The 22,134-nt window shown below is 38.4% G+C and overlaps 1 protein-coding gene across 1 annotated transcript in view; it reads right to left on the bottom strand.

Annotated features, from left to right (window-relative positions):
* gig2q (grass carp reovirus (GCRV)-induced gene 2q) overlaps positions 1–22,134 on the bottom strand; it is a 37,273-nt gene that overhangs the window by 12,952 nt on the left and 2,187 nt on the right. The window contains 2 exon segments of the mRNA XM_053495548.1: positions 11,874–12,130; positions 13,630–13,684. Coding sequence (XP_053351523.1) covers positions 11,874–12,130; positions 13,630–13,684 — 312 coding nt within the window.

Raw genomic sequence — 22,134 nt, 5'->3', positions numbered from 1 at the left:
CGGCCAAATTTGCCCAGCTTGGTGGCCAATCTTCATTGGAAGTACTGTGTATGACTGTGTATGTGACAAATAAAATATTAAATTTGAATTTGATTGCACATTCCACCAGTAAAAGCAAAAGCGGACAGTTAAGATTTAAGCAGAGAGTAAAGATTTAATCATCAGAGTTAAAGCACAATTTTGCTTAAAATATTGCAATGCACATGACATTATAGGTGACATATCAGAGTTCGAAAGAGGACAAATTGTTGGTGCGCGTCTCGCTGGCGCATCTGTGACCAAGACAAGTCTTTGTGATGTATCAAGATCAAGAGCTACGGTATCCAGGGTAATGTCAGCATACCACGAAAAAGGACGAACCACATCCAACAGGAGTAACTATGGACGCAAGAAGAAGATTGAAAGGGATGTCCGGGTGCTAACCTGGATTGTATCCAAAAAACATAAAACCACAGCTGCCCAACTCACTGCAGAATTAAATGTGCACCTTAACTCCTGTTTCCACCAAACTGTTAGTCGGGAACTCCCCAGGGTCATTGTACATGTCCGGGCTGCTAACCAAACCTTTGGTCACTCATGCCAATGCCAAATGTTAGTTTCAATGGTGCCAGCAGTTAAAATCTTGGGCTGGGGACAATGTGAAACATGTCTTGTCCTTTGTTAAGTCCACCTTCAACTCCGTCTTTCCCACATCCGGGAGAGTTATGGTGTGGAGAAGCTCCAAAGAAGCGTACAACCCAGACAGTTGCATGCCCAGAGTGAAGCATGGGGGTGGATCAGTGATGGTTTGGGCTGCAATATCATGGCATTCACTAGGTCCAATACTTGTGCTAGATGGGCACATCACTGCCAAGGACTACCAAACCTTTCTGGAGGACTACCTACATCTCCTAGGTAATAAGCAAACCACTGCCACATTGTTCCACAGATAAAAAGATGAATAATAATAATAGAATTTTGTGGTTTACTGTGTCACATGCAGCTGACAGGTCCAGGAGGATTAGGACAGATGATAGTTTACTGTAATTGATATAACAGCATGGAGCTACTTAGTGACTGACAGAAGGGCAGTCTCCGTGGAATGTGCCACTTTGAATCTGGATTGGTTTCGATCATTAAGGTTGTTCTGTAAGAGATAGAGGGACATTTGGTTGAAAACAGTCCTTTCAAGAATTTTGGAATTAAAAGAGAAGCAATATTAGGCAATAGTTGCTGACATCTGGTAAATCCAGGCAGGGTTTCTTGAGGATGGGACTAACCCTTCCCTCTTAAAAGCATTTGGGACATGACCAGATGATCAGTTGGTGAATTGCTGCAAAGATGGTTGTCTTTCTGGAAGGTTCTCCACTCTTCACAGAGGACCTCTGGAGCTCTGACAGAGTGACCATCGGGTTCTTGGTCACCACAAGGAGATAGGCGAGAAGGACCATCTCTTAGACAACAGCAGACCCGTACCAGCACCTCTGCCAGTTTCTCATGGAGAGTGAGAGAATGCATAGGCAGAAGATAAGCCAGGCGGTGTAGCTGAGTTCTAAGGAAATAGCCAGGTCTCAGTTAGTGCCAGAAAATTAAAAGAGTAATGGGTAGCTAGCGCTGAAATAAAATCTGCTTTCTTTACAGCAGATTAGCAGTTCCAAAGCACACCAATCATACCAAGCATACCACCAATGCAGGGCAATGAGACACTAGTAGATGGGATCTGCCGCTGCTGTGTGAGTAAAAGCATCTTGGTCTGTGAGAATTGATAAGAGAGGTAAGGATGTGTTCAACCTAACTCCTATTCATTTATTTGTTTGTAGTTTATTTAGAATAACCCAAGATTTACTTACAAGAATCCCAGGAACAGTGCAAAATAAAAACTGAAAAAATAGACATTCAGAGCAAAATGTTGCAAATAGGAACAGCACAAGATAAAAGGTGTATGGTTTTTACGGTACAGTCACACATTCCTGTGCCTCTCTTGGAAACAGTTCTTGTTCAACTGAAGACACAGGGGAACGTTGCATGCCTGCCATTTCCAAGGTGTTTTTTCCACTTGCCATGCATCTCTGGCATGGTCAACTTAGCACCTGGAACTGGTAGATGGTTACTACGTGTCCATTTTGGTGCTATATACTGTAAGACACCACAAGGCTCACAAAGTTGTTCCATAAACTCGTTTTGGGACAGGTTACCATACTTTTAATCACACAATTAAAGCATTGGTGGCAGCAATGTCCAAGAAGTGTAGAAAAGTAGATTCTAGAAATTCTGAATTTTAGTAAGTGAATTATCTGCATTCCTTCCTGTTGTCTCTGCAAGTCCTACATGCACCAAACTTTAAGCAACTCTTTTAGGAGCTTTGGACTTGTGTACATGGACAATTTCTACACATAGTGCCCCAAGCCTAAAACTTTACAGAGCAAAAGATACATCACAGCATCATATGATAAGCCATGGACTGTGAGAAAGTTGTTCTTTCCTGTGACACGGAAAAGTCCACAGTGTACCCATTTGAAGAATCAGCAAGAACAAACAACTTGAAACCCAGCGTAGTTGGCTTGGCTTTTATGTTCTGGGTAATTCCTGTGTGTTCCATCCACAGCTAAATTTCCTCTAGGATGATGGATAGCTTTGCAAGCATGATGGATAGCATCCATAAGAGGTCTAACCCTGAACAGACATTAGTCTTGTGGCATAGAGTTGACACAGCGCTCTTTTGAAAAAAAGTTGTGGTCCAGGTTTCAGGGCAGGAATTGCAGAGTTTGTGGAACCGTGTCGTCATCAGTCTGTGTTTTCCATGACATTGTTTGCATCTTGTTTGCCTGTGTTTTTTTTTTGGGGGGGGGGAAGAGGTGGCTGATCATTTTTACTGTCACAACTATGTAAAAAAAAGCTAAAAAAAAAAAAAAAAACATGAGCTTGCTCATAACACAATAAAATAATGTACATCATATAGACATATACACATTCATGCACTCACTCAGTATGATTCTCGATTGCACTCAAAACTGATCTATGCTTTATATGTATCCCAATGTAAGGTTCTGGGGAAGGCAAGGGTGATTCAGACACATTCCTAAAAACAAATTGATTAGTAGCCTATATTATGCAGAGTAAACGGATGTGCAATTAATGGGTATGAACACGCAATATATACAGAGAGGCCAAAAAAAAAAAAAAACTTTCACCATGAAAAATATACAGTACACCACTCTTCTGTAGGTCACATGACAGCATCAATGATGGTGATACAACTGACATTTTTAAGGGAAAGTTAATACTACACACTGCTGGCATAATTTAATTTAAGTTTTAAAAAAGGGCATAGATAATTGTGAAAGTGTGTACACATTTTTGTGCCCATCAACATTTACACCGGAGACATTAGCAAACGCTATCAACCAGATATGTTTTGCATACATATTTAACACATTCTAAACATTTACACCTAAACAGGTATTTGTAAATACAAGCTAAACAAAAGACATTATGAAAATTTATACCACAGAAATGTTCATAAACATCTTACTGTAGCTTCATTTTAGCCAACTAGAGCTACCTTGTTTGTGCTAAATAACATTACCGATAGCAGTGTCATAAGCTAACCAAAACTGAGCCAAATACATATTAGCTAACATAATCGAAAGCTATCCAAAACAAGGTGAAATACATTAGAACATTTAAAAACATCTGTAAACTCCATAAGGCATTAGCTTAGCCACCGGGAAATAATATGTTTGGGCTAAGCTACCATGTTAGCAGTGCTATCTACAGTACAGTACATGCTCCATGCTGGCATTGAAAGACAATTTTTCACATAAGCTGGCAAAAGTTAGCCGAAATGAAGAAACATATATACCAATTATAGTTATTATCAGAATAAGAGTTATATAAGACTTAACCATTGTCATAACAGCTTGCTTGAATGTCCTCTGCTGGATCTATTCATTCTTTAAAATGCTCCCATTTGTTGTCGGAGTCACCATCTTCTTCTGGGGAGTCACCAAACATGCTCTGGGTTTTAGGGGCTTTTGTGCTTTAGTAAAATGTTCTGCCCTTGAGTTCATTTATATTTGAATAAAACAAAATTAAGTGTGTGTGTAGAAGAGAGAAAGAGAGAATATAAGCATCACAGAATCCAAACTTACTTGTTTTAAGGTAAACCCTTCTTACAATGTTTTATTTAATATAGTTTTGTTCCTGTCTGTGTGTAGTCCTTTATACAGTACAGCCAGCAACACTCCACTACTCTTAGGAAAGGTTGTAACAGACATGCATGCCCCTCCCTTACATTTGGGCATTTTGGCAGACGCTCTTATCCAGAGCGACTTCCTTTTTTTTTTTTTTTTTATCTCATTACACATCTGAGCAGTTGAGGGTTAAGGCCCAACAGTGGGGTTTGAACCTGGGATCTTCTGAACCATAATCCAATGCCTTAACCACTGAGCTACCCCTGGCCTTACACCACTTTTACTTTAGTCGTGGCCAATTCCTCCCCGTCACTAAGGGGGTCCCACATTAAGGCTACTACTACCATTCAGCCGAGAGGGCCGAAGACTATCACGTGTTTCCTTCGAACCGCGTGACGCCAGCCGACCACATCTTTTCTAACTGCTCGCTCACGCACCGTTAGGGGCGGAGTAACACACTCGGAGGAAAGCGCTAGCCGCTCCTTCCGCGTGCACGAGCTCACAGACGCCCCTGATTGGCTGTAGAGCCGTGATTAATGTGGGAGCACAAAGTACCTCTTATCCCTCCCCTCTGAGAGAGCTCGGCCAATCAGCTCTCTCTAGACCTCCGGCTGTGAGAGGTAACATCATCACTCGGGGATCGAACCAGCGATCTCTGGATGATAGGGCGAGCACTTTACCTGACTAGTAGTAAGTTTAGTCTGACTTATATCTAATAAAATGTTGTTTCCTGGCTGTTGTAAACAGATACTATAACAGGCAAAGTCTTTTTAAATCCAAATAAAGACTAGATTAGATTCAAGTTTATTGTCATTGGGAAAAGTACAAGCCAATTAATTGCATCTAACCAAAAGTGCATCAGTGTCCTATATACAGTAAATAAAAAATGCAGTAAAATAAGTTTATGGGTTCATATATACAGTAGTGGGGTAAAAATAGTATATAGGGCAATAGGATACATATGGTGATATGCAGTATATCAGAATAAGAACATACATATGTATATATACAGATGTTTGTATAATGCAGTATGTACATAATAAATCTGGTTTATGAAAAAAGGTTTTTTTTTAAATGTCTTCAATAAAGGGTAGCTGAATATCAATGATTGTCTGGCCTGTTTTTAAAACAGTATTTTGTGATTCCACTTGCCATGATCATATTTGGATTTCCTGTGTCCTCATGTTGTTTTGGGGAGTGTTAACCAGGAGAGGTCCTCTGAGATCTCCTCAGACACACTCAACAGTAGCTCCATCAATGTGAATGGGAGCATGAATGTGTTTGCCAGCTCATCTAAAATCCATACTGACCATGATCATATGAGGTGATATGGAGGGGATCCACATCTGCCCCATGCGGACTTTCTATTGGTGTATCACAGGGTTAAGTACTTGTTCCTCTTCTGTTCTCCCTTTATACAGTACCCAGTCTCTTGGTAAGGTCATATCTTCACATGGCTTTTCATACGATTGTTATGTAGATGACATGCGATTTATTCTTTCCTTTGCTCCTTTAGACACTTAGGTTTCCACCTGGATCTCAGCATATCTGGCAGACATCTCATCCTGGATGGCAGCTCATCAGCTAAGGCTCAATCTAAGTCAAACTAAACTACTGTTGGTCAATACCTTATGATCTCCCGATCAGAAGAATTCACCCATATCTGTTCTTCCAGACTATTTAGGTGCTTGTTCAGTCCTTGTTCATTTCAAGACTGGACTACTGTAACTCACTCCTGGCAGGTCTGCTTCTGTCCACCATTTGCCCCCTGCAGCTGATCCAGAATGCAGCTGCAGGTCTTGTTTTCAACCTTCCCAAGTTCTCCCACACCACCCCACTTCTCCACTCCCTGCACTGGCTTCAAAGCTGAAAATGGCCTGGCATCCACTTACCTCTAAGCTCGAGGGTCGAGGAAAACATTCATCCAGACTCTTTTCTGTTCTGGCACTTACTGTAGGTGGTGGAAGGAACTTCCTCTACAGTAGATGTCCGTACAGCGGAGTCTTTGGTACTTTAGTATCTCTTAAATGACTGCAGAAACTTCGGCAAATCACAGCTGTTGCGGTAAAAGTTATTGTGGACAGTGGTTGGTAAACGCTACATGCACAATATACTTAATATTATGGTAATTAATTGCTTTAAATAAATAAAAATGTGTGGCTTACATCATTGGATGCAAAGCTAAATAGGGTAGTTTAATAAATCCCTTGGGGATCTTAGGTGTTTTGAGGCCCTAAAGAAATTCCAACATTTGTGCATTTTTTAGTTACTTATAAACATATAAATTATTAAAATTTGATTACACTGTATTCATCTGTGGAATTCAATCCTGGCACCCGAGGTCAGTCCATGTGCTGGTTGTACATAGTCACAGGTGCAGACAGATACGTATTGTACAAGAGATCCACCTCAAATCCAGACCCTGTGTTGTTCTGAGGGAAAGCTGAACTCCCCCCACTGTCCAGAACATTCTGTATCTTTTATGTTAGGACCATGATGTACCTTCAATTAGGCTTTACCTTAAACGGTAAAAAACTGTATCATCAGGGGCCTTTTTCATGCTATTAAGGGTACGTTTATCCAAAGTGTACAAAGCTGTTCTTTAAAGAACATTATTTGTAGCACTCTGTACCTTTTTTTCTGAGAGTGTACAAGGTCAAATCAAGATTTGAGATGAAAATCCGATGAAGACTTGTAATGAAATCTCTGGTGAATTAAAACATAAAATTGATTCACCTTTCCGCAGACTTCAAGCACAGTACAGTGATAGTGTAAGAGACTTAGCTGCCATTAAACATTTGAATGCAAAAGTTTTAAAGACAGCCGCATGTCTGTGAATGACGACCCTAGATGTAGTAACATTTGAATGCAAAAGTATATTCAAGAAATAGATTGCATGATTCTTAAAAATCAATGGATAATTTGTCACCAACTTGCAAAAGAGACAAACCTGTATGTGGGAGCTATATACACAGTCATTTACACACACCACTAGCATATTACAGGAAATCGGCTGGGATGTTTTTACAGTCCTGACCTCACTTCATGCTTTTTTTCCACAGGTTTGGGCCAATAAAGGAGTTCCTGGGAGGAAAGCTTTTTAGATATGATGCAGCCAGTCTGATCATAAAAAAATATTACACCTTGATAGTATCCAAGCGCTAGTGAAATATTGGGATACGTGCATTAGGGTAACGGGATTATATAGAGAAATAAAGATAGTTTTTACTCTCATAACTGTGTTCTGTTATTCTGTGCACTTTTCATCAATAAGCTAAAAGTCTAAAAAACTCCAATCACACTTCAGTTTCAGTTTTTTTAATGGCCCTGAATTAATGGTGGTAGTTTTCAGTAATCCACAGGACTTTTTTTACATTAACCTTGAGTATGGCACCTTTCTGAGATCCACTATGTATGGATTGAGAAGCTTTTTAAAATCATAGCTTAAGTTGATCCTACGTAGGACCTCGCATGCTATCCAGAGATGGAATAAAGCCTCCAGCTTGGATCTTCTGAGTATTATCCCATGTAGTGCCATGATGCATAATGAAAAGCTTGTGTCTAGAAAAATGCTTCTTTTGTCAACCAAACATTATTTATTTGTAATTCAGCTGTTTTTTGTGTTTTAGCTTGGGGTTGATGTATGTAAACTACATCAACACAAACAGCAGTTTGTAACTATATCTTTATGCGTGTAGTCATCTGTAACAGCAGTATACAGTAATCTGTGTGAGTTGGTTTTCAATTGTACAGTAATAGAATCTTCACGAACAAGAAAAATAGTGCTTTGGTCATTTAATAGTTCACTGTGTATTTAATGTTATTTAGACAGTAGAAAATGTTTAACACATTTGTTGATACACCCCAAAAAAATATTTAAGGGCGACCCATCTGCTACACAAAGATGTCGGTCTTGCATTCTGTCATGATGGTCACCTAAACGACTGGGAGATCGATTGCAAGATAAATACAGTACACCATGAAAATCTGGGGCTTAACTCATATAACTAATGAAAGAGCTAAACAAGAGTATCTGTGAGCATAAGCATGAAACGCAATATACAAAATAAAAGTGTACCAACTCGAGATCCCAACAAACACAAAATGTCCTGTTGGGTGCCAACCACAGTGTGCCACTAGGAGGCAATCCAGGCACAGTTACAAATGTACGTGGCATGATTCCTGGGGGTATTGAGAAGTTAAACAGGAGCTTTAATTCTGATATATATTTTTTAAGATTTACTAATAATATTAATAAAATTTTATCAAGTTATGAGTACAGCCCACGTTCAGAAGAGGCTAGTGAGAAATGCTTTAATACAAGGAACTGTGAAGTAAATCATTAGTAATCTGACTTGGTGACTTCTTGAAGATACAAAAAACAGAAAAATATTTTGATAAAAAAAAAAAACACAATGCAACTTTAACTAGAAAAATGTGTATCTAAATATGATGCTAACGTATTTCTATTTTATATTTAGTCAAAACACAGTATTGGTGCTGATTGTATGTTATGCATATACAGTAATACAGAAAATGTGTGTGCCAAAAAAGCTACTTCTGAAGTTTATGCAACAATGTTTCCCCACCAATTTTAAGTTGCTCACATGAACTTCAGCTGTTTTAGAGAGAGATGATTTTATATGTTCCCCCAAAACAGCCATTTTTTAGCGTTATTCATTATTATTACTTCTAAAAGCATACGGCCTATAAAAATAGCTTTTTGTTAAAAACTTAAAAAGCAAAAAAATCTGTAGTGTACGTAACCATTAAATTCATGTTGCAATATCTTATCAATTTTGCATATTAGAATATTTAAAAAAATTTTAAGTTCATGTCTTTTCATGTGAAATCAAAATTGGCCAAGTTTCACCTAAATGACAATTAAGATTATTGAAAGATTTGAATTTGAAAAGATACAAACACTAAAACATAAAAAGGGCATACAATTGTATTTCGCAAATGTTTCTTTTTATCTGATAAAAAATATAAATGTGTATGCATATTTCAAAAATGAAGCATGGAATGGTAAGTAAGAAGCATTTAGTATTGTGCTAAATAATGTTATATTCACTTTTTCACCTAGGTGAGACACTTTTTAGCACCGTGCGGTCATAACAGAGTTCCCATAAAAACCTCTAATATAATGTTTGTAGTACATCTGCTAAAATGGTTAAATCCAAACCTGTTATTAAACTACTAAGTAGTATACTTTAATAGATGGCAAATTGTTTTTTTGTCTGAATGTACAGTATGTCTGCATTAGTGAAACCTTTAAAATGTATTTTTGTGATAAGTATGTTGTTCTGTATCCTCTTATATAAAAAGTTAGTAGTTTAAACAAAAATGGTTGAAGACAAATAAGAAATGATTATTAGAATATAAAAGTTGTTTGGCTGTTTAATCTGACCCTGGTGAATGTCATATTCTTTGGCACAGTGGGGAATGTACATACTGTAGGTTTCCAGGACCCTATATGTTCCCTTGTTCATTACATTCTTGGGTAGTTAAAAACTGATAAGTGTGACTACAGAACCTGGGAACCTGCCTCACACTCCCCCATATTGAAAATCACAATTTGCTATCTATTAAAGTATACTACTTAGTAGTTTAATAATAGGTTTGGATTTAGCCATTTTAGCAGATGTACTCCACACATTATATTAGAGGTTTTTATGAGAACTCTGTTATGACCGCACAATGCTCTCTATGCCAACAGCAAACAACATTAATAGCAACATTAATCTGCTATTAATTATGAAGATCCATGAGCCACCTACAAAGTCTATAAACTACTTTAAACCATTAGAGTTTAGCTCTAAATACCTAACAACAGTTATAATGTTTTAGGTCTATATCTAAAAGTAACTACATCTAAACATTTTAAACAAGCCCTCTTAATGCCAAGAGTTGCTCGTAAACTTTTTAGACAAACTGCCAATCGCTAGGATTTCCTAAGCACTGAACACCAAACCAGTCCAATGTGGAAAATGCACCTCACATTCTCTGACAGCTTTCTCTTCAGGTCATATGAAAATATGATTAAAAAAAAAAAATCCAAATAGGACAAGATTTGTTCCTCCTCATCTTTCCCTTTAACACAAATGGTTCCCTTTAAATCCAAATAGATTTTTTGGGGCTAGGCAGTGTATTTTTGTGAACTCCAGTGCTCTGTGATGATGAAAGCACCTCCTGTTGTGCAACTCTCCCTGGGCATGCATTCTGTCATTAGCATTGATAATGGCATTAACAATGACAGCAGAATGAGCATGGCTAGCGCTATTAGCTGTAAGAAAGTGTTTAGACATGCAGCTACATGCAGCATTTTTCGTTCTGGAAGTTGCTGCTTTATACTGTAAGTGTTATTGCTCTCATTTCCTGTCACAGATTTCCTGGAGGAATCCCGATGTAACTGTGACATTCATTTCCTCCCAAAGCTCCCCTTTGGCTTTATCACTTACTGGGCCTTACTGGGGACTGCATCATGCCTAACTGTTGTAACTGACCCCTTCCATTCCTCAACTGATGTTTATTATTTCAACTATCTGTACAGAACTTTGACAGATCTTCTTGAGTTGTAATGGACACACAAGTGATGCAGTTTATCAGAGATGTCCAAATGTCATTCACACTCCAAACATGCAACTGTAGATTACTGGCAACATTAAAAACAACATTGTTTATAATAGCAACACCTAAGCTTTAGGTATTTTAAAATAAGGTCACGATAACATTAATAATTTGAGACAGTGATCAAGGAAATGCATGTTTTTACCTGTACGCTGAAGGCAAACAACAATCCTCACTCCATCCATAAGGGAACTCCAAGGCACTTGAGCCTCTCTTGTTGCTCATTTAAGTGAAATGAAATGTCTGATAAAATTGAAATGACTTAAACAGAGAGACTTTAAATATCTCTTTGCAGATGTTTATCAGCTATAAGACCTTCTTGTAACATTAAATGCCAACTAAGGTACATATTAGGTTATTCCACAAGTGCCCAATCTCACATTCATTCTGGTATTCTGTTAATCAAAAGTCCCGGTTTTACCTGAATACACCTTGTATATGTCATATACTCACCTTGTTGGCATATGATTTGTCTTTGTGTGTTTGAACACATCTAAGCTCCCCACTGTGTTAGGTCTGAAAAGTAAGGGTTTTTTTCTGGACCACTTCAGCTTCATGATAACACTTCATTGTCTGATTGTGGCTCTTGCAGAAGCACAGACAGCACTGTCTGAAAATATACACACACATCCTTACGTGTGAGGAAAGCGTGATCAATTTCATTCAGTACAAAGCAAAGAAATGTACATTTAAAACTGGATGGATCAGGTTCAAATAATATTCCAGAAAGTCTAAACTATTTTAAATATGCACTTGCTAGGTATATTACTGTAGATTTTCAAACACATACACACATGGACAGTCACTTTTATTTTCTGAACAGTAAGCTTCCAAGCTTTATTAAGTTACCATACAAACAAATAACACACTGAATGCATACAAGAACATTCCCACAGCCATGTCTCACATGCAGTATATTTTTTCACCTATTCATCAATAAGCCAAGAGTTATCAAAGTCCAATCACACTTCAGCTGTAGGTTTCATATGGTTCTGAATTAATATCTATAAGTTTCAATAAGATCAAGAACTTTAATTCGCCCTGGATTAAACACGCAGTCCTCCTCAATACCAAAAGCTGTGTTATATCCATGCTGAAACCACGTCTTCTGTTGGGGATCCCATGGATTAACGATTATCTTCACCTTTCCCACTCGTACTTTCACCTTGAGGACAGCTCGCATCCTAGATTCACACTTTATTGGATATTGAGAAGCTTTTTTAAAATCATGGCTTAAGTAGACCCCACACCCTAGCGGGCCATCTTGAGATGGAATGAATCCATGTTCTAGGATTCTCTGAGCATTTTCCCACGTAGTGCCATGATACCTAATATAAGACCTGTGATAACGAAAGGTTTTGAACAGTTTTATATTAAAAAACAGATATATCAAACATTGTTAGTTTATTTACCAACCAAACCAAATGCTTTTTTTTTAGTTGCTGTTTTGTTACTATATCTTGTCTACTATATCTAATAGAATGTTCAGAAAAAAAAGGAAAGAAGTGCTATGGTAATTTGGAAGTTCTCTGTGAATGTGGACAGTAGAAAATGTTAATGTAATACATTTGCTAAAAAAAAAAAAAAATCTCCCTTTTGTTGTAATTATTAATAGATGTCTAGGTGTTACATTTATTTGAGGCTTTTTCCTAAAGGCCTCTGTCTTAAATTCAATATTAAGCTCAAATTCTCATGCAGAGAAATTTGGATGGATTTACAACCCAGTATAAGTTTACCTGTTTAATACTGCTAACAATTATTGCCTCCAATTAGACCAATGGTTATTATGCTTTAGTAAAATATACTCCACTTAATTCATTTAGAATGCCACATATTAATCAAACAAAATTAAAGTGTTAGAGAGAGAGAGAGAGAAAGAGAGAAAGAAATAGAGTCCAAACTTACTTGCTCCAAGGTAAACACATCTTATAATGGTGTGCAGTTCTCTTTAATAGAGTTTTATTCCTGTTTGTACGAAGCCCTTTATACAGCCAGCAACACCACACAATGAGGATGACTCTTAGGAAAGGTTTTAACTCTACTGTACCCAATTTTAAATACATCATTTGGATTAAAAAGGCGTGAATGCGCCTCCGCTCCACTCCTTTTACTTTCATACTTCGTAATAACCTGAGGCAGGAGAAAACAAAAACAGCATTCTTTTTTGAATGGGAGTGAAATAAAACAAGTCCAAGGACTGAAGTAACTATAATAAAATATTATCAGTCACTTTAAACAATTGACAATTTCTTTATTCAATTCATATAAAGAAACAAATATTTTAAGCACTAAATGAGGTTAAAAATATATATTTTTTAATCTCTTGCAGCTCCTATCTACCATCTATGATGATGAACTGTAATGATGATGATAATAAAATGATAAATAACATTAATATACATTTGGAAAAGCATTGCTTAATGGCCCTTTGGATAATCACTGAGGGTCCGATCATGCAGTCTGATCATGGCTAAGGCGTACTGAGAAAACTTTCTACCTTAATGATATCCAAGCACTAGAGAAACGCTGGGATAAGTGCATTAGTGTAGCAAATTATATAGAGAAATAGACGATTTTTACTCTTATATCTGTGTTCTGTTAATCTGCACAATCCCACTTTAACTTGGGTTCCCCTTGTACTTTTAGCTGTTTTTCTTAACCACACTGTTATTGGACTGTATACAGTCTCCCACCAGTGAAACCAAAATGAAAACCCTTAAAGTTTTAGATGAAACTATTTGCCTTAAAGTTTTAGATATAAACTATTTTTAAGTAAAAGTAGACAGCCATAATAAGGAAAGGAAATTATAAATGGCACCCATGTGACAGTGTTTCTTTTTATTCTTTTGGGTCTTTATTCAACAAGAGGGATCTCGATGGCGCCCATTTCATTGATAAAAATCTATCATGAAACCTGATAAACGTATGTTGTAACTTTACTTTCTGCCGTGGTTCTTCCTCAAGAGCTGACAAAGACTCCAATAATTAAGAAACTAATTTCTTCATTGGCTTAGCAACTGGTTTTAGAGGATACAAGTCACTACTTGTTTGACATGGAGAACATAATAAAGGGAATAAAGTAAAAATGATTAAAAGTTAAATAAGATTATTGTATTGAGTCTAACTTGACAAGCTATAGAAGATGACATGCTAAAGGAGTAATGTAAACTTAAAGTTGGAAATGTTGCACCTTCTAAACTAACAAACATATTATTTTCCCGGGTTATTTTATTTAGTTGGAAGTAATTTAAACAAGTTCGATCTTTTCTCAGGCATGCAGGTGTGAATGATTGGACTCAGTGGAATGCTGGAATGATTTCGGCAACAGACAATTATTTGGCTGAAAGATATCTTGTTTTGCCGGTTCACTTTACTTAGTTGGAAAGGATTTAAATGTGCGTGCCCTTTGTAAGGCAAATATCTTCATTCTGTAAGGGGAACTTAAGTCGACATGAAACTTTTGATTGTGCAGAATAAGAGAAAACTGGTAAAACTAGCTTTATTTCTCTATAGAATGCCCTGCCACAATAATGCACTTATTCTATGTGTTTATTTAGCAGGGCTCTTAATCTTTCAGAATAGAGTAGCTTGGAGTGAGATCCTGAAAATAGCGCTACTGGTTTTGGGTGTACACACATTGAAAAAACAAACAAACATGAAAAAAATGTAATAACAAGTTGCAAAAGTTTTCTCAAATTTTAGAGAAATTTGCTGGCCAACCAAAATATTTCACATGACAATAATATATTTATTATATTATTTAATATTATAACATATAATAATGTACTCATGTACCTTAAAGTCTTAAGTTAACTCAACTTAAGTCTCTAATTTAAATATTTAAGGCAGCTTAAGTAATATTGGTTGTGGGCTTAATTCATTATATTTCTCTAGGGTTGACTTAGCCCAACTTTTGATTTACTCAAAAAAGTAAGTTGCCTCCCATGATACTGTAGCCTATTGATATAGTTGGATCAAGTAATATGTCTCTTAAAGTGGTCATCCAGAAATTTTTTTTATTAAATGTTAATATGATCTTTAGGGTCCTAATGAAAAGTTTGTAATATATTTAATTAAAAATTCTCAATGGTTGTGTAAAAAAAAACACTACTTTTAACTGGTAAGAACTAGCTCTGTTCTCAGCAACCTGTTTCAGTGCATGTTCCCTTAAATGCTTATGATCTCTGCTGAGTGAATTGAACTGATTGAATTTTTCATAAATTTAAAAATAAAAGATATGAATAAGTCTGTCTGTCTCATATTCAAAAGGGTTTAATATTTTTAAGGGTTTTACAAACTAACAGAGGAATTTTCATATCCCTTAACTTACAAAGTACTGAAGCACCACTAATCTTTACCTGGGGGTTACATAAAATCTTTACTTTGGGTTTTTTCTTGAACTTGCATTAGCTAAGCACTCGCGTGTGTCACGGGGGGACGTGAGGGTGAAGGATCCAAGTGCAGAGCGAGTGCTACTGTGGCTCACACAATAAAGCTGGAGCAGGACGCTGTTCCCGGGAAAAAGTTATAGAAAAAGTGGAGATCTTCACCTCTCTGGTGCATTTTGATAGCTTCAGTCCGGCAGGGGGAAGGATGGGGGAGTTTCACCTACATGCTCTCCAGCTACTCCATGTAGGGCAGCAGGGGTGAAGCACAGAATTTAAGAAAATAAGGATTTTTATTGGACCCCTTCCTTTTTCATTCATATTTCTCACTTTTCCTTCCAGACTTAAAAGGGCCTTCCCATCATTGGGACCATGGGTAGTCAGTCCCATCCCATTCAAAGCTCAGAATAAAATCACAAAATAACAACAGAAATTAACAGATTAAAACTATGTACATGCATTTAACAGTGCAGTTAAACATAAAGTGACATTAGTGATGAAGACTACTGAAAATAAAGGAAAATAGCAAAGGTAATAAAAATAATAATAAAAGGGAGGGCCTTTTTATTTTTATTTTATTTTAATTAGCCTTTGAGTCTCTTACAAATATAAAATGTGCTACATGTTTAAACGCAATGGAAACATATTAAAGGCAATTTAATTTTTTACTATGTGAAATTATAAAAGATTTTGCTGGCTATGAAAGTGCTTTATTTTCTATAAAATGTGAGTAATTTTAGATCCCCTCTGCCCTCCATACCAGTCTGATTCGTCCGTGCCCGGTTTCTGATTGGTGATCTGATCACAGCCAGGCCCGTGTGGTCTGCTTGACAATCGGCTGAAGCAGACAGCTGTTCTCTTGCCCTTGGCTTGCTCATCAGGGACAAGCTAATCATTCTTATTCATACATATTTTCTCACACAATTCACACTCATTTCCATAATTTTGTAAAGCCGCTTTACAACAACAGTTGTAACCGTTGTTTAAAATGCTACAGTTTAGAAATACAAAAAGTTAATTAAATTAAACTGAATATGAAAATGCTCTTACTTTAACTATTAAACTTCTTCTTTTTTGTCTTTCGGCTGTTCCCTTTCAGGAACATGTCCAAACCACCTCAATCTGGCCTCTCTGACTTTATCTCCAAAACATCTAACATGGGTTGTCTCTCTGATGAACTCATTCTTAATCCTATCCTTCCTTGTCACTCCCAAGGAGAACCTCAACATCTTCAGCTCTGCTACCTCCAACTCTGCCTCCTGTCTTTTCTTCAGTGCCACTGTCTCTAAGCCGTAGAGCATCGCTGGTCTCACCACTGTCCTGTACACTCTCACTTTAACTATTAAACATAGCTCTGCTTTCGAATGTAGTTTTTTTTAATGCAACTTCACCAAGTATTCAAGTGATCACAACTTAGATTTTAATAATATGTCTGTAAATTCCAATAATAGTCATATTTTCATGACCAAACAAGAAGCTACTCACTGAAACCATTATGATTATGTTGAGGCCTGTATTCCACAAGACCTTTAATAAAAATTACATTTGTGTGTTTTTTTTTTGTTATTTATTCATGCCATTTGTTTTGTCATAGCCAAGAGAATGAGCAGTCCATTTATCTGATAGTGATGCTGTAATATGGGTGCCGTGAGGATCAGAATCAGGTTTAGTGGCAAGTATGATTTCACATAAAAAGATGTGTCATGTCTTGGTAAAGTGGTGCAAACTTTAAAAAAATATATCAAAACAGGAAAAAAAGAAAGAAATGCTACAAATATAGATGTAGATTTGTGAAGGGCTTAAAAAGTCAAATTGAATCACCAAGGTTGTCACAGCCCCACCCAAAAATATTTAAGGTGAACCCACCTCAGATCTTGGCTTTGCATTCTTAAAAAGAAAGTTGCCTAAACAGACCAGCAAACAAACAGTTGTAAGACGAGAGGCTTAAATTATATAACTAATCTAAGAAGCTAAACAAGAACATCTTTGATTTTAGACAGCTGGGCTTAGCACGAGGAATCCAGTTGCAGGTGACTAATGGCATGCGTGGGAGACTTTTTTTTCTCTTTTTCATGGAGAAGTCATGGCTGAGAAAGAGTTCGGTCAGAGTCAGGGGCTTGAGGCAGGATGACATAACTGGAAGACGTAAAAGGTGGGGTTGACCTGCTACATGGTGGCAGGAAACAAGAGCCTGATGGAACAAGAGATGATGATTTGGTCATGGTAAATAGCCCAATGCATCAAGGAGAGAGTTTATGAGAGAACGTTGTCAGTGGGATGTCTCTGGCCATGAGCATGACTCTCTGACCACCCTATTCTTCTTCTGCAGCAGCAAATAAAGTGTTGGGCAGATGAAACTCACGTGTCTCCTCTACTTCGATGAAGCAAGCAGGAGGATCAAGTCATCTGCTTAATGATGGGGAGATCAGGTCACCTGCTTAAAGACTGTAAAAGAGAAGGACAAGACTTCTGAAGAGAAAGACTCCAAAAAGACTTCCAGACCACTGCCAGCTATTTTCTGTATATCTCATTTAAAAACTACAAGCTCATATGGTCCAGGTCCTATTCGACTTAGGCTCTCACAGAAAATTGATGAGCTCTGGAAATCCACTTTCTGTCTGTGGAATCCCCTTTCAGTATTTCAATATCTAGCTCATCCATCATAAGCAAGCAGTTATAAAGGAGGATGGTCTCACAGGGAGTGGAGTTGTGAGTGGAAAAAAAACAGTCAGGAGAGAGCATCTGGCTTGGAGGTTTTTGAACCTGGTTGATAGGAGAGGGTGAAGTTAAATCTGAAAAAAAATGTGCAACCACCAGGCTTGGCAGCCATTAAGTCTCTTGCTCACTTATAGATATTCAAGATTCTTAAAGTTGGTCCAGATGGAACCTCATACCTTTCCAACCAATGCCTCATCTCCTGCAGAGCCAGGAGAGTTTTAATAGCTAGAACCTCTAGACCATCGATATAGAGAGTTATATATAATTATCATAGATAATTTGCACTGGGGTCAGAGGGTGTAAAAAAAAGGAGCAGGGGTGCAGTTTGTTGTCACACCATGATATCCTGTGTTGGAGGCATCAGCTTCCACAATGAATTAATGGGACGAGTCCGGGATGGTAAGGATAAGGGCAGACGTAAATTGTTTCTTGAGGTTGGTGAAAGCTCTGTCGGCTTACTTGTCCCCATGAAACAAGACATAAAAAGTGTCTTGGAGGAGTTCAGAGCCATTAAAGGGACAGTGATGGAGCTGTAGCCCCTAATAAATGGCAGTAGAAGTTGGTGAAGCCCAGGAACCTTTGAACTCCTGCTGTAAGGTCAGAGTGGCGACTGCCTGGAGCTTGGCTGGCTCTATCTCAATCTCTAGAAACGTGGAGGTTGTCTGAAACTCTTTCCTGCCTTGACGAATAGATTATTTTCCAAACGTTTTTGCAGAACCTGCTGAATGTGAATTAATGTTCCTCCAGGCTAAGAGAAAAAAGGGGATGTCATCAAGGTACACAAACACAAAGGAGTTCAGAAAGTATTTAAGGATGTTATTAAGGAGGGCTAGAGGACAGTCAGGACATAAGTCAGACTAAACGGGACCACAAGCTACTTGTAGTGTCCTGTTGGTGTGTTCAATTCAATTCAATAAAATTTTATTTAGATATAAGATCTTTTTTCTTTTCTCCCTGGTCAGCTCATTTTATACATCTGCAACTAATAATATGTATAATATTTAGAATAATGCATACAGTATAATTAGGGCTATGACTGTGGAAAGCAGATTTATAGCATTGTGAATATCCTTGCACACATTGCCTTGTACACTCTTGTTAAAGATTGATACCTGTAACTTCAGAACTTGTGAACCTGCCTCACACTTCCATATTGAACACCACCATGCACAGTGTAGTAACTGGCAGAATATACTACACAGTTGTTTCACTTTAAGGCATACAGTAGATTTTGCCATTTCAGCTGATTTACTCCACTGTATTACTGTATTGGAGGTTTTTACAGGCTTTTATTAGTGAACTCACTATGCTATCCATGACAACAAAAATTAAATATTATGACTACCTACAAACAGTTACGGTCCATCTGTAAGTACTTCCTTTTTTTCTTCAGAGACTACATTTCAATATTTTAATTGTCACTTTGAGACATGTTTCTGGGTTTAGACTCCTAGTCCTGGTTACACGCCCATCTTTGGCTGACACCAATGAATATTAATGAGTATGCAAATAGTCAGGTAACAAGGTGTCAAAATCTCTTGATTTCTCTTTTTTTTTTGAGAGTTGGCTCTGTGTCTGCCATGATGGTGTTTTTAAAGCAAATTATAATGAGGTCTCAGTTCCCTTTCAAAAGCTACACTCAATGCTGTGTGGAAGCGCTATGGTAAACGTTCCTCGTGACCGGTGGTGAAGCATGTGTGTGTCAAACACGGCAAAAATTTTGGCATGTATAACCTCTGTCAGGTGATGTCACTCGATTAGGTGCACCTGAAGGTTATAAATAGGCATAACCTGGTAACATCCCCCGATCTTTTTCTCTTCGGGATTCGTCTTGTGGTGTGTGCGTGTCTGCAAGCAGATTTCTCAGCGAAGTAATCATTTATTTACTTACCATGGCTGAATCTAGCAGGAAATGCATCTATCCGTGTGAAAGGAATCTCGCGGATGGCGACTTCCACACTTATTGTGTCGAGTGTTTAGGGGAAAGGCCACTAAGGAACGAACCTACGCTGTCCTCAGGCTTGAGAAAGGGCTGTTCGGTGACGCCGTCACGACCGCCATGAACAAGTTTCAGGACGCAAAACTCCATGAGGAGGCCTTTGTTAGGTTTCTTCCCCGCCGTGCTCAACAGGCGGAACTGTCGGCCACCCAGGCCCGACCAGCTCTGGCCTCCCCGAAGCGTGAGGTTCAAAGGGAGAGTGTTGCGAGCCGAGCACCGCCCTCGTAGTGACCAGGGTGTAGCTTGCCGCGCTTCACGATCCGTCACGAGGAGAACAGACCTAAGGACCATTATATACTGTATGAGAGGAAAAATTCCTCAGGACCGTGGGGGTGTCTCTCTCCTTGTCGGCACCATCAGGAGACCAGTGTTTAATTCCCGTCACCACGGGTGTTCCGGGAGACAGCGGTCTCCAGTGAAACGTTAGTGCAGTGCTTCGTGCTTAAAGAGACATAGCTGGCAGTAGGTTTCCTGCTGCCAGCCTTTCTAAAAGGTGCACAAACTTTGACACAAATACTAGTACTAGCCCTAGTACATTTAAAACGTACCTAGCCACTCCTGACTGGTTAACAACGACCACCACCGGTGCTGTCGACCTACAGGGTACCGGTGGAAATTGGGCTACTGTTGGTCGAAAAAGGAGAAGAGGAAGGCGTGTTTGAAAGCAGGGAGAGAAAAAGAAATGCAAGAGTTTAAGAGTGATAGTAGGGACTTTTAAAGTTGGGACTATGACAGGGAAGGTAAGAGAGTTGGTTGATATGATGCAGAGAGGGAAGGTGGATATACTGTGTGTCCAGTAGACCAGGTAAAAAGGTAGCAAGGCCAGAAGCTTAGAATCAGGATTCAAGTTGTTTTACCATGGAGTGGATAGGAAAAGAAATGGAGTAGAAGTTATTATAAAAAATGAGTTTGTTAGGAATGTTCTAGAGGTGGAAAGAGTATTAGATAGGGTGATGAGTCTGAAGCTAGAAATTGAAGGTGTGATGTTCAATGTTGTTAGTGGTTATGCCCCACAGGAAGGATGTGATCTGGAAGAGAAAGAGAAATTTTGGAGTGAGTTAGACGCAATGATGCAGAGCATCCACAAAGGTAAGAGAGTGGTGATTGGTGTAGACTTAAATGGACATGTTGGGGAAGGGACCAGAGGTGATGAAAATGTGATGTGACAGATGAGGTTAGACAGACGTCTCCATGGACTATGTAGTTGCAGAAGACATTGTGGCGAGAGCCGGGAACAGGTAAAGGGAAATTTGGAGAGGTGGAGGTATGCTCTGGTAAGCAGAGGAATGAAGGTTAGCTGCAGCAAGACGGAATGTGTGAATGAGAGGGACCCAAATAGAACGGTGAGGCTACAGAAAGCAGACGTAGAGAAGGTGAAGGACTTTAAGTACTTAGGTTGGAATGGGTAGAGAAAAATGTCAGGTCTGTTGTGCGATAAAAGAGTATCAGTGAGAATGAAAGGAAAGGTGTACAGGACAGTGGTGAGACCAGCGATGCTCTATGGCTTAGAGACAGTGGCACTGAAAAAAAGACAGGGGGCAGAGCTGGAGGTAGCAGAGCTGAAGATGCTGAGGTTCTCTTTGGAAGTGATAAGGATGGATAGGATTGAGACTTAGGCTACGTTTACACTGTCAGGTAAATGTGACCCAATTCCGATATGTTCTATGTCCGTGTAAACAGGAAAAAAACGCATGCATTCCGATATTTCGAGATCGGTTTCAGGCCTCCTTCATATGACGTATGACGTAATGTTATTTTCTGGTGGAAGAAAATAACTTTAATGCTTATTAAGGCTAAATAACATTAAATCATGTATTTGGTAAATGAAGAATATGCGCAGGCTGCAATTATGACATTTTTTTCTCCTCCTCCGTTTTAAAACCATGGTCACGTTTCGCGAACTTTGCATACAGTATATCGCAGAGCGTCAAGCATACTTCACCTTCGTCTATCTTGGCTAGTGTGTAGCGCAAGAACCTCCCTTTAAGTATGTGTGATGTTTCAGATGGCATGGCAAGTGTAAACACGTGTATCGAATATGAGTCATAGTTTAAAGAACGTGTAAACAGACAGTCAAAAAAATCTGATATACTGTAGGCAACAAATCAGAATTGGGCATCAAGACCTGCAGTGTAAACATAGCCTAAGATAATCAGACTGAGTCAGAGAGGCCAGATTGAGGTGGTTTGGACATGTTTGGACATGAGGAGAGATGGTGAATATATCGGTA

Source organism: Clarias gariepinus, chromosome 1 (assembly GCF_024256425.1).
Source record: "Clarias gariepinus isolate MV-2021 ecotype Netherlands chromosome 1, CGAR_prim_01v2, whole genome shotgun sequence".
NCBI lineage: Eukaryota > Metazoa > Chordata > Actinopteri > Siluriformes > Clariidae > Clarias > Clarias gariepinus.
The sequence above is the reverse complement of the archived record's forward strand: the minus strand, read 5'-3'. Positions and strand labels throughout refer to the sequence as shown.